General features: G+C 38.3%; 1 protein-coding gene across 1 annotated transcript in view; it reads left to right on the forward strand.

Annotated features, from left to right (window-relative positions):
- Window positions 1-9,863: 9,863 nt before the first annotated feature.
- The window catches only part of pebp4 (phosphatidylethanolamine binding protein 4), a 77,187-nt gene continuing 73,541 nt past the window's right edge, over window positions 9,864-13,509 (forward strand). Inside the window, exons 1-2 of the mRNA XM_030143615.1 lie at window positions 9,864-9,937; window positions 10,036-10,079. Of these exons, the coding sequence (XP_029999475.1) occupies window positions 10,073-10,079 (7 nt within the window). The 5' untranslated portion in view covers window positions 9,864-9,937; window positions 10,036-10,072. The remainder of the gene's footprint in view (window positions 9,938-10,035; window positions 10,080-13,509) is intronic.

Below are 13,509 nucleotides of genomic sequence, written 5' to 3' on the forward strand. Positions count from 1 at the left end.
CCTGTGAGTATTTTATGTTCAGTTGTTGTAAGAATGAATAGTATCAAATATCTCTGATGTGAGCATTTGTTGCTGAATAAAAAGACGTTGTAAACCTTTAATTAACCTGTAAATGCTAATCGTTAGCGTGTCTATGGATTTTCCCATTCAAGTTAGCATTGAGATAAAATGACTGTTAATACAACATTCACATCGTAAATGAGTAAAGGTTAGTTCAAAGGCTGACATATTAGACCTAAACACAACCAATGAATTTACATAAACTTAGCATGAGCCTGCATAAAGAATTAGCAACCCATCTCCGACTGCTTGCATAAACAAATTAGCTTAAACAAGCATTACTTGTAAAGTTTGCCAGTTTTCTCCTCTCAGCCGGCACATACACACAGCACTGGTGTGTGGACCGGCAAAATAAAAGCATGAGTTTCAAAATAAGAGTCTGTATGTATAAATCAACTAAGACTTGATTGAAAGGCAGAACAGTAATAAAACGGCGTTAACGTGAGATAAAAAAAAATTGTCGGCGTCATTTAATGAATGCGTTAACGCGGTAATAACACGTTAACTTGCCCACCCCTAATATATATATATATATATATATATATATATATATATATATATATATATTTAACTGTAGTTCAAATCCCCTTTCCTCCTTTTTTTTTATATTGTCAACAGTTATCTTTGACAGAAATGACAGGTTAGGGTGGAGGACTGAACGTGTTTTAGAGTTTTCTGAGTGACTAGCTTTAACGATGTGACCTCAGTTTGTTCCGATGTAATTTATCAAATCAAACTGATGATATGCCGCGTGTTGTTGTGGGAGGCTGCTCTGTGTGTTTTGGTGAACAATAGGGTGGTTCTTAAACATGTGAAATTTTTTCTTCGTGTTTTTTTTTCAAGGTCTTACCCCCTCAATTTGTTCCTTTACCTATATTGATGTAAAGGAAATGTACCAAAAGAAAATTCTCAGGTATTTACTGGTAGCTCAAGTATCTCAAACTTTTTAATATGCAGACATTAAACATTCACAGAGATTTCAACCACAATGCAATATACATTAATCAATGACATGTTTTAAAACTCAATTCTGTAATTCCACACAATATTCCAGTTAAAACAAATCATGTTCTGTGTATTAACAACAAAACTAAAGTCAATTTGAATTTAACATCTAACATTCAAACACTATGACTACAGTCAACCAGAGTCCAATAATGTGTTATTGAAACAGATACTCTATGAATATCTGGAACTACTGAGTAACATGTTCACAGTTCTCACTCCGTCGTGGGCACACAGGGTCTCTTTGTTGCAGTCTGGGAAGACATGACGGTGCTCTGACACAACTTGAAGGAGGAAGTGTAACTGCAGCTCGTCATGTGTCAGCGATCCGCTGTATTCCTGGATTAGTGCGACGCCTTGTTCGGCATGGTCATTCACTACTTTCAGAGCATCTACAGTCTCCTTCGCCTGCTTGTAGTCATCCCTTTGTTCCCACATTTCTGGATCGACCTGCAGAAATTCCTTCGGAAGTTCCAATAGTTCGAACAGAATGAGGGACTTCTTTGTCACAAAACTTTCCAGGGATTTCTGACGGAAGGACTTCAGTGTGATGCTTAACCTCTTTGCTGACGTTGAAACAGCATCCTGTTCTCTCATGGCAACAACCATCAATCTCTTTGTTGCGGCACTGACCTCGTCGTCGAACAAAGCCAAACCGATCAATGGTTCCGATAGATACCAGAGGTGCTTGACAAGCTTCTCCAATGTAGCCTTGGAGATGGGTACACTGACGTGTGTAGTCAAGCAAGGATCTCAGCAGCATCAGGTCATTTTGTGGGGCACTTGCTGCTTGTGGCGCTGTGTTCCATGTTTTCAGATACAGTCGCACAGCAAATATGCACACATCCCTGAGACCTTTGTCCTCCCTTGAAGTGAGCTTAAACTGTCCTCGAAACATCCAAGTTTTGAGGGAATAGATGACTTTTGACATCCAGCAGGTATGGTGCATGGCTCCAGGTTGCATGAAGAGTACCCCGACGAGGAACTTCTCCCAGGAAGATCAAGGACAGCTCTAGAAATTCCCTGTAGTCTTCTCTTGGCTGATGCTTCTCCAGATGCTTGGTGGCAAAATTGATGATGTCTTGTTAGATGTCACCCACTGATTTCAGCACATCATCGCTCTGTATCCCCATTTGGTAGTTGTCTCCGTTGATGTACTCCCAATATTCTTGGAACTGTGTAAACAATGGCACCTCGGGAGAAGACAGTGATCCCATACCTACTTGGAACACAGCACCAATGATCAGCTCCATCACATGATGTCTACAAGCCAATGACAAAAGTTCCTTGTCAAGCTTTTGTTCCAAAAGGGTGCATGTACCAGAGATCCACCCAGTGTTGGAGTTGGTTGTGTCAAAGCACATTGCTCGAATGTTGTTCCTGATCTTCCAATCATTCACAGTTTTGACTACTGCTGCAGCCTGAGCCTCGCCTGTCCCAGATGGAAGCTTTGCGACAGCGAGCAGCTGTGAGACACCCTTTCCAGAGACCAGTATTGGGAGGCGATCATGTTTTTCTTTGCTGGTTAGGTCAGGCAGCAACTTCCCGTCCCAGTGCACAACCAAAGGCACGTTGCCCTGGAACTCAGCCTTGAGATTTGCGGATCGTTCGGCTCGAAGCTGTATCCTGTTCCTGCAAATTGTAGATCGATTGAGAGCAAACTCATCAATGTTTTGTCCCAGGCCCTGGATTGTTTTAGCAATAACAAAAGTTGCTTTGTGATCCGTCTTTTTTGTCCTGGCCAGTGCTGCTGCCACCTTTGGTGTGATAACTGTCTTCCGACCTCTCTTTCTCTTTCCAGAAATCTGAGAGCCACCAACAGCACCTTCAAATTCAGTGTCTTGGTCATCGTCATCTTCAGCTGGAGAACTGTCCTCAGATGATTCAATGCTACATTCTCTCACTGACATCACTGTCTTCATGTCTTCTTCAGCTCGACGTCGCCTTTCAGCCACCTGCTGTTGCCGTATTGCCACTCGCTTCTCTTGCTCCAACAACTTTTTATCAACACTTCCCAGTGTCCCACACCTTCCAGGTTCTCGTTGTGCCAGCAAAAACTCTTTGTCTTCATTGATCTTCATGATATTGAGGGCATTCACATGTGCAATATCGAACAGATTATCAAGTTCAGCAACAAACGCATTCTTGTTAGCTTTCTGAGTTGCAGACTGGCGATTCTTGTTTTTCTTCAGGTGGCGCCACCTCTCAAATGTTTTTTTCAAGCTTGACTTGGCAATTCTGCTTGTCCCTGGTTGGTATCCTGGCTTTCTCCTAGAACTTAGCCATCTCTGACACTGTTGCAGCAGATGACTGATGTACAGTTTCGTGAAGTTCAAGATGATGATGAAGAAACAACCCCAACGACATGCGTAATGATGGCAGCTTAGAACCAATAAGTTCTGATACAGTAGACCCAAGAAGATAGATTTCATCTTGAGACCGGGTCGTGACAGCCATGGTTGGTATGATATTTTTGCTTGCTTCAACAAAGGGAATGCAAATGTCACTATCACTAATGCCACAAAATCATCCCATTTACATAGAAAGTTTTGTAGCTGAAGTGCATGAAACATCTGGTGACCATGGTTACGTGTTTGAACTGTTTTATCATTGTCGTAACCATGGTAACTTGGCATGTTGCTATCATTGTCACCAGAAAAGCAAACAAACAGTGTATTTGATTAGGATACAGTCAATTACAAGTAATAATGAGGAAATATAATATTTGACAACCATATACATGATAAAGGTCATTAGTAGCATGACCATGAGTACTATTTGCATTTACAAATATGTGTATATTTTTTCGGAATTTGAGCAGCCTTGAGCTACCCCTAAATATTGTTCAAATGTGTTCATATTTGTTCCGAGAGTTTGTTTTTGGTGTAGGAACAAAATTAGAGGGTAAGACCTAAGAAATTTTGAACTTTAAAAATAAGGACCACCCTAGTGAACAAACCTGAGTTTAGCTTGAAGTTCTGCTGTGGATCTGTTCCAGTGAATCCACAGACTAGCACACAACACATCAGAGGACGTGCTTCTGTGTCGTGGGTTTTGTTTAGTCTGACAATGATTAGTTTTATTAGTTTTTATTCAACAGGCTGCCCATGTTAACTTGTGACTATCACCAGTTGACATGGGTGTGTTTCCTTGATAATCAGCAGGTGTTGAACACCTGGCTAAATGAAACAGATTTATACGGATGAAGCGGGATGTTTGCCATGTCAATCGGTGGCGTAGTGAGTTAGACGTTCGTCTCATATTTATACCGCTGGATCACATCAGTTCAAATCTTCTCACTGTACTGAAAATTATGTGGTTTTTTTGGCCAGCACGTTTGGTTTTGCTGTCTGTAAATGATACTGTCATCATACAGACTTCATTAAGTAATGATGTTTATGTTTTCAGCGAGGTCTTCTTTATCTAGTATCTTTAGCTTCACACACGCAGGCAGGTCCGGTCTTGACAAATCTGCGATCGAAACATCTGGAGCAGCAAATATACGCCAAGGATCGCCAGGAAATGCAAAAATGTCCCTCATGACCCCCTCTCTCACCAGGACTTGTATTTAAGAAATAAATTGTCTTTTTGTAAGGTGCAATAGAGCTATCTTTCTTACTTAGTACTTAACAATTTTTATGCAAAGAGTATTTTTTGGAAGAATAGCCTAATATTTTAACCATTTAATGGACTGTATTAAACCTCTGTATGTTAACAATTAATTATTAATGGCACAATTATTTCCACAATTTTCAGTAAATATTGGGTGGCATTTCCCATATTGATTTCCTACTATAAATTAAAGCTCCTCTTGGAGCAGTTTGATGAAATCTTAGTCTTTGGGGAAGATATGTCAGTAATTCCAAATTCTAAAACTTGTTTCTGTATGCTCTGGTGTGTGTTTTCCAGATCAATGCAGAGTTCATGCGAATTACAACCATTCCATTAGAGACAAAGTTCTTGGCACAGTTGGACAAGTACTCCCCACAGCTACTGAGGGTCATCAGGAGCAAGGGTGGAGTTGTGAAAGAAAAGGCCACCAGGACATTGCGGGTTTTAGATGAGGTAACTATGAATGAGTTGTGGATCAATGAGGTATACATGTATGTCTAAATAGTCCTGTTTTGAGTGGCTGTAATATTAATTAATACCATCTGTTCTTTCTCAGACAGCGGACATCAACATCAGAAGAGATGCATCCTCAAATTGGTGATGATCTACCTTGGTGAACATGTTGACCACCTTATCAAAGAATTCCAGGTAAGGGTATCTCTGTCACTTGCTCACACAGGTCCTGTTTCTTTGCATGTGGTTAATCTTCACAGGGAGACAGTTTAAAGTGCAGGTGTGACTACATGTTACAGTTGAGGATGCAGTAGATGAGATAAGTTGGACTACATTTGGAGGTGGTCAGGGATGCATATGGCCACATTGTAGCAGTGTATATGCACCCTTTCATGAAAATACAAGAACCCAAATTCTCTCTGAAATAACTTGACACTGACAAAAGTAATTAGAATCCATCATTTATTCCATAAATAATAAAATCAGACATTGCTTTAGATTTTTGATCCAACAAAATATTTTAAATAATAAAGCAAATGAAAACCAGTTTTAAGGAGGAATGAAGCAGTTTTTTTCCCAATCAGTCCTGTGCAACACATTATGGTAAGACACTTAGACATGCAGCTGACGTGATTTAGCAGTACATGGTTTGTTTTCAGATATGCTGACATTACGTTTTAGATTCATTTTTGCAATAACCATTCCATTGTTGGGGCTGTTAGCCTTTGTAGTGTTGCAGTCTATTGGGCATTCTTGTTGTCTTAATGTATTATTTTTTTTGCATGTTATGCAGGAAAGTGAGGCTGAAGAACTGGAACAGACAGCCATGGCAATCTTCATCGTCGAGAAAGAGGATCCTTTCCATCAACCCAAAGATCTGAGGATTGTCATTGAAGGAACAGCAGTCCTAAATGAGTTGCCCTCGGTTGCAACAGCTTTTGCCATGTTCTTCGGGCTGGTATATGTGCTCAACCTCAAATATCCAAAAAAAAGCTCAATTCACTTTTGAGTTTGTGCAGAAAGTCCTGATGGCACTTGATGGGAAAAAGATGTCCCCAAGAATTCACAGACTGGGTACGTTCCTGCACAGCTCGGAGTAGGCACAGCCTACTTACACTGACTTGCTGAGAGCTCAATATTTTGTGACAAAGATTTTAGATACTTTAAAAGATGTTTTGATTTTGCACTTGACTTCTTTTTCACTGCAGTATTTTCAAAAAAGCCTGGCCACATTTAGAGACAAACCTTTTCATGGGCCAAAATAGACCATGTGTGCACAAACGGTGTGTAAAGGTTGCTTTTCTCAGAAACTGGATCTTTTTGTTTGGAGTTTTAATTTACAGGACTTCATTTCCACTGCAGCATTGAAAGACTGTCAGTTTCACAGGCCAAAGTAGGCCATCTGTTCAAAAAATGTCTAAAATTGACATTTGGACTCTGGACTTTTATAAGAGGTTGGCATTTGGAGGTTTCAATTACATTGTTGTACTAACACACAACTCCAAGTTCAGATACTACTACTCTCAAAAGTCATGGTTGATTGAAAAATGGTCTAAAGCAGACGTTCAGGACTTTGGATCCCAATCATCATAGTTTCCTCAGGTGATCACTAGGGAGGTTAACAGGAAATGATCCATACTTTGACACTAACAAAGTTTTGAAAGCATTAGCTAAGTGGGCTAAATAATAATATTGTTAGTAGTGTTCACTTGATAAAGTTGCATTGAGAGTTGATTTGAAGTTGGCAGTGAGGATTTAGGATCCTCACTTATGTTTGAAGGTTGCTCTTGACAGGTGTTTACTGCTCTGAGTTCGACACTGTTGTGGTGTCTTGTTATCACTTACTACAGAGCAGCTCCAGAATTTCCATTACATTTTGTCTGTTTGGCTAAAGGAGTGTGTTATGAAGTTGAAACGTATACAATATTGTTAATGTATAGTTCTGCTTTACTCTAAGAAGAAATGTGTTCTGGAAGGAAAAACATTCCAAAGTAAGCATTGCAAATTTTTGTCCTTGAGTTCACTAAAATATTTTTTTGTGTGAGCTAACTATGGTTCTTAAAGTGGTTGGTATGTTCTCCCTGCTGCACACACTGCTTCACACCAAGGTACCTTTTTTCCACAGGCAAAAACTGTTAGGATTTGTCACTGTTAGGATTTGTCACTTGAGGATGACACTAATCTTGCCTTGGTAGGTAATCTTACACTGCTTCTGTGTAAACCAATGTTTGTAAAACACTTCTGTAATGTTGCACATTTATTGAAAAATAAATTGTTGCAAATGTGTTCTAAAGAAATGTCTTTAATACTCATTGAACAAGATTTATTTAACATTTTTAAATTGAATTAACTAAAAACTTCAAATAATGACAACAGGTGTTTTTTAATTTGTGACAACTTAAAATTCTTTGTTTGCTCAACCCCAAAAAAAGATTTGATTCATAGTTAACATTTCAGGTTGTATTAAATGGATTATTTACATTATGTCCATGACCCCAATGCGTTCTTTTAATTTGACACAACCTAAAATAACTGGTTTGTTTCACTTTTAAAAAATTACATGCATCAAATCAAAAATATTTAGGTTAAGCCAAATTAGTTATTTGCATTGAATTGATGTTGAATATTAGTTGTGATCTCTTTAATTTTTTTAGGTTGAGCTGAGGTTTTATTTTTATCAGTGTACGCTGATGACACACAAATCTATCTGTCATTAAAACATAACTCCACTACCCCTCTTAGGTGTCTTTTAGAATGTCTAGAGCAGTGTTTTTCAACCTTGGGGTCAGGACTCCACATGGGGTTGCCTGGAATTCAAATGGGGTCACTTGAAATTTCTGGTAAGTGATAAAAATAAACTCTTAAGCTGAAACTGAAGCGCTGTGGTACTTCTTTCAAATGTTCATTGTGGTCGGTTTCAGATGCTGCAGCTCTTTCATAATTCATAGTTTGAGTTCTTGTTTGTTCAGTATTAATTGTCAGCCTTGTAAATCCAAGCTGGACTGACTGTACATATCCTGACCAAGGAAAATAAAATTCTCACGTTGTGCAGTAATCTACATCTGGCTTTTCTGCCACCGTCCATAATAATATACATTATATCGTCTAAATGTCATCTAAAATTAACATTTATTTGCAGCATAGTACAGTAAACTATTACATGATCAGAAACAAATTAATTTTAGAAAATAAATGTCTCAGTTTTGAATGTCTGGGGTCGCCAGAAATTTGTGATGATAAAATGGGGTCACAAGCCAAAAAAAGGTTAGGAACCACTGGTCTAGAGGATGTTAAAAGTTGGATGGCACATAGTCTTTTGAATCTTAATGAAAAGGAAATTGAAGTTGTAATGTTTGGAAACCCTTGCCCTTAAGCCACCCTTAGTATTGACCTTGGTCCCCTGGGTCCCTACAACAAACCTGCTGCTAAAAATTTAGGGGTGATTTTTGATAGTACCTTCACATTTAATAAGCAAATAAATGCAGTTGTTAGAGCTAGTTTCCTTCAGCTAAGGATCCTTACTGAAGTCAAGCCTTTTCTCTCCCTCAAAGACTTTGAGAAGGTGATTCATGTGTTCATTTCGTCTTGGTTTGACTACTTTAACAGTCTCTACACAGGTGTCTCTCAGTCTCTGCTGTCTCGCCTTCAGTTGGTCCAAAATGCTGCTGCCCACCTCTTAACTGGTACACGTAAGCGAGAGCATATTACACCTGTTTTAGCCTCGCTACACTGGCTTTAGAATTGATTTTACTGTTTATTTTTAAGTCATTACATGGGTTGGCACCTTCTTATCTTTCTGATCTTTTAATGTGCACACTCCATCCTTCTCGTTCACTGAGGTCAGCTAACCAGTTGCTCTTGGTTGTTCCAAGGTCCAACGTGAAACACAGGGGAGAGCGGGCCTTTTCTGTAATTGCTCCTAAACTATGGAAAAGCCCACTGCTCCATATCAGGTCCTCAGCTACAGTTGATACTTTTAAAAGTCATTTAAAAACCCATTTTTATTCTTTGGCTTTTAAACCGGACTGAGAATTGACATTTTGGTATTTTATTTCTTTTACTTAATTTTATTTTAATTTTACTTGTGTAGATTTTATTATCTGTTTTTTTGTTTCTCTTCCTGCTTTGAATCTGTACAGCACTTTGGTCAACGTCTGTTGTTTTTAAATGTGCTTTATAAACAAAATTGACTTGACTGACTTGAATGATGACTTTCATGTTATAGACGACTGCCATAGTCCAGTAAAAAGTGGTTATGATTTAGTGCTGTATGATTGTACCATTGAGTCTCTGTTAATTTTACCTGTTTTACAATGTTACATGAGTTTGATTTAACTAGAAACACAGAGTGTCAGCCTCACCTGGTGGAGCGTAATGCACATTGCAGGAGTTACAGTGATTCATACTGAAATTATTCAGTCCTCCCAAACAGAACAGAACACAAGTTGTATTTTACTGCATGAATGGCTTCATTTTTTTCTTGGAAATATGATGCAATTTGTCCACATTCCCAGTGAATTTGATGAAAATTAATTGCAATAGGTTTCAGTGTCATCACAGAGTAATGATTGTTAAGAATCTGGTCAGTGAGTTGAGACTGCACTGTAGCTTTGGCATTAATGTGCTGTGAAATCTGAAAGATTAAAGGTCACCTGAAATTCAATTCCCCACGGAACAAAGTTAAGATGTACAAACACTGGATTGCATTGTTACACTGTGTAACGTGAGTGAGATGGTTCAGAGCAACACAAAGTGACGGAGGGAAAAGACGCAGCAGCAAAACTTTGGAAAAATCTCTTCAAAATAGGTTTAATTTTGGAATTACAGCTTAACTGATCTGAATCAGAGGCTGTGAAAACAGAAAACTGGGAAACAACCTTTGTCATTCTTTAACTATCTTAACAGGCTGCCTGTCATCTGTGCACTATGGCTGTCAGCACATATGAGTGGTGAGTACCATTATATTTATCACTGTCAAAACACACCCAGCAACTGAGTGTGTCAGTTACTGACATGATCATTTACTGTCTGAAAACACACTTAATTACTCAGTAAGAGAGCGTTTTAAGACAGTAAATGATCATGTTCATACTAAACATGACCCCTCAATAAGGAAACATGACCCCTCAGTTATGTGAATAACAACTGCATGTGTCAACAGTGTTGAAGGAAAAATAAACTGTTCTTGTAATCATTAACAGGACTGTGGCCAATGACTGAAGTAAATGTAACTCTCAACACTAAGTGATTTGATTTGTTTGTGATTGTAATGGAGAACTACTAAGAAATTAATGATAAAAAAGAGTGATAGCAGATTTAATGTAAGATTGTGCAAACCCAGGTACTTTTTTTTTTTTTTACCAAAACAGTAATATAAGAGTGCATGTGTTAAGGATGTAGAGTGCCTAAAGACAATACTTTTAATTGTGTTTGGATCACAAAAACCATGAGGATGCAACTCATCATTACCTTCGCCAAGGAATGGCAGAGGTTATGTTTTCATCGGGGTTTGTCTGTTTGTTTGTTTGTTAGCAAGATAACTCAAAAAGTTATAGACAGATTTGGATGAAATTATCTATCTATCTATCTATCTATCTATCTATCTATCTATCTATCTATCTATCTATCTATCTATCTATCTATCTATCTATCTATCTATCTATCTATCTATCTATCTATCTATCTATCTATCTATCTATCTATCTATCTATCTATCTTATAAAAGCCAAGTGGCCTCTGTGTGTGTGTGTGTGTGTGTGAGAGAGAGAGAGAGAGAGAGAGAGAGAGAGAGTGTGTCTCAGGATTCACACAAGAGCTGACTGCTGCAGTTTGGCATACTTATGTATTTTTCAGTATGCAAGCATAGATAGATAGATAGATAGATAGATAGATAGATAGATAGATCAGGACCCTGTTTCTTTGTCCAAGTTGTCTATGTCCCTTGGTGGCATTGTAATCCAGGATCATACTTAGTTTCTGGTCCTCTCTTGTGCTGACTTCAGCACTTGTGTGCAGAGTGCTCATAAGCACATTTTTCCCTTCTTGGGGCAGTAAAACACTAGGGCTATGGATGGTGTCTGTGAAGGCAAACATGGAAGTCTCTGTGATCCTGTTCTTGATTGCCAACAGCCCTGTTCTTTCAGACAGTTCCAACCATCATGAACTTTCTGCAGAAGCTCCTGACCCAAGTTATAGAGCATGAAAAAATTGTCACAGCTAATGTTGTGCCCCCTGAAACCCTGTGCCGTGCTGAGCATGACCCTTGTTCCCCGATTATCTTGTTACCTTCTCTGGAGCTCCTCCAAACACCTTCCAGTGTAAACCTGCATGTTCAGCGGGTAACTGGTGTTAGCATCTGCCCAGAACTTAGCCCATATTTAGCTGGTTTGGAACGCAAGTATTGCCTAAATGGGCAGCGACCTCTGAATGCCACCAGCCTTTCATTCACTGTGGTATTAGGTCTGTCACATGGGTCACTACCGTCCTAGTGGGCCCTGGGTTTCTTTATAATATTTTTTGCAGACAGTTTTGCTCGATGTATATTTGGGGATCAGGATCACCATATTTTACATTTTTTGACATGAATGTTTTGCTTGGAGGAATAGGAATATCAATTCCCTCATCTGGTTCAATAATCAGAATCATCAAAATCAGAATTGAACTCAAGATGGTCTTCAGCTTCAGACACATCGTCCTCTATTAGTCCATAGGCCAAGACCAGATATTTGGGATATTGGTACCACCCAAGGGGGCAAGTTCTAGTGATGCATTTTGAAATGGCCTATATCTATAGATAGTCTTTTGCTATGATAGCCATTCCAGAGTAGTAGCTTAGTCCTAGCTATCAGCCACTGAATAAACCCACTGTAAGGGACAAAATCAGAGGTCATAAAACATCATTTGAATGTATGGAATGTTAATGCCAACACAGATTCACCACATTCATGGCCAGCTCTTTGTTATTATCAAAGATCTGAGTTACATATAAACCAAAATAAACAGTTTAGACAGTAGATTATTGCATACTGCAGCATTACACATATAGCAGTCTGGTTGATGAATAGTCTCTCCTCTAAACTAAGTTTAATTAAGGTTAAGTGAAATAAGGTGGTAAAGTGAATGTGAGAGAAAGTCCTTAAGGTTAGGAGAAAATGTAAAATGTATATAATAGTTTAGCAGTTTCATTATGAGCATAATTAACCCATAAAGACCCAAATATACGCATGTGACCAAAAACATCTACTGATCTAAACTGTTTAATACTGATTGATCCATTAATTCTATCAATACATCTAAATAATTGGTGTAAAATACAGTTCTTCATCTTTTCATGGTCATCAGATATGACCATATTTGGACGTTCAGAGGCTCCATAGTTACCATGGAAACACCTTCATCTTCTACAACATTGATTCCCCAGTAAAGCCCATGGAGCTGGATCAGTGACAGTGGATGGACACACTGGGTTTATGTTCAGTTAATGAGAGATTTGACAGAAAAAGTAACTATTTCTCAAGTTCCATGATGACTAAAGTACATGATTCAGAAAATAGGGAGATAAATATTTATTATTAATAATATTTTCTGGAGAGGGGGTGGGATTAAATACGTTGCACTTCTTCCCACCCCTTTTTGGGGATGTAAATGAAACTATTGTGCTGTTCTTCTATCTAAGATTGTTATAATTGTTGATATTTGTATTATTATTTATGTTTTGCTTGTTGCATGTATGTTAAATTTCATTGCATGTTCGGAATAAAACACTAAATCAAATCAAAATAAATGAAGACTCTGGTGCTGAAAGTACCGAAGTCACATTTTGGGCAATTCAAATTGAGCATATAAACATGATATATTTGTTTAGCAAAGTCCACCCTCTATAGGTTTTTTAACAGGCTTTTTTTGTGATATCAGTACTTTTAGCACCAGGGTCTTCAAATACAGGAAAATACCTGATTTTCACAGAAAAAAAATGCAAATCACAGAGGATAAAATCCTGATAAATGGTGATAAATCACTTAAGAAAGGTTAAATAGAGAGAAAATTTTATTTGGGAACTGAAACAAAAGTAGTATCAGGCATTTAAGGCGTGCCTGCTTGGGTGCTGTGCCACTCATCCCTGAGTCCATTTTCAGTTCGGCCCTAGCATCCAGACCTGCAAAGACACCAAAATACTTTCTGTGTTCTTTTCTTGTCTGTTTGCATCGGGATTGGCACCATAACATGTGCTCTTATATATGAAATGAAATGGTACGTTCATTTTCTGCTCCGTAGTTGTGTCATCATTAAACTGCTGTCTTTGTTGTGATCACTCCAGAACTTTCATTTGCTCTGTATGAAAAGACAATTTATCATCACTTCACTTATTTCAATCTTAAC

The sequence above is a fragment of the Sphaeramia orbicularis genome, chromosome 9, assembly GCF_902148855.1.
Source record: "Sphaeramia orbicularis chromosome 9, fSphaOr1.1, whole genome shotgun sequence".
Taxonomy (NCBI): domain Eukaryota; kingdom Metazoa; phylum Chordata; class Actinopteri; order Kurtiformes; family Apogonidae; genus Sphaeramia; species Sphaeramia orbicularis.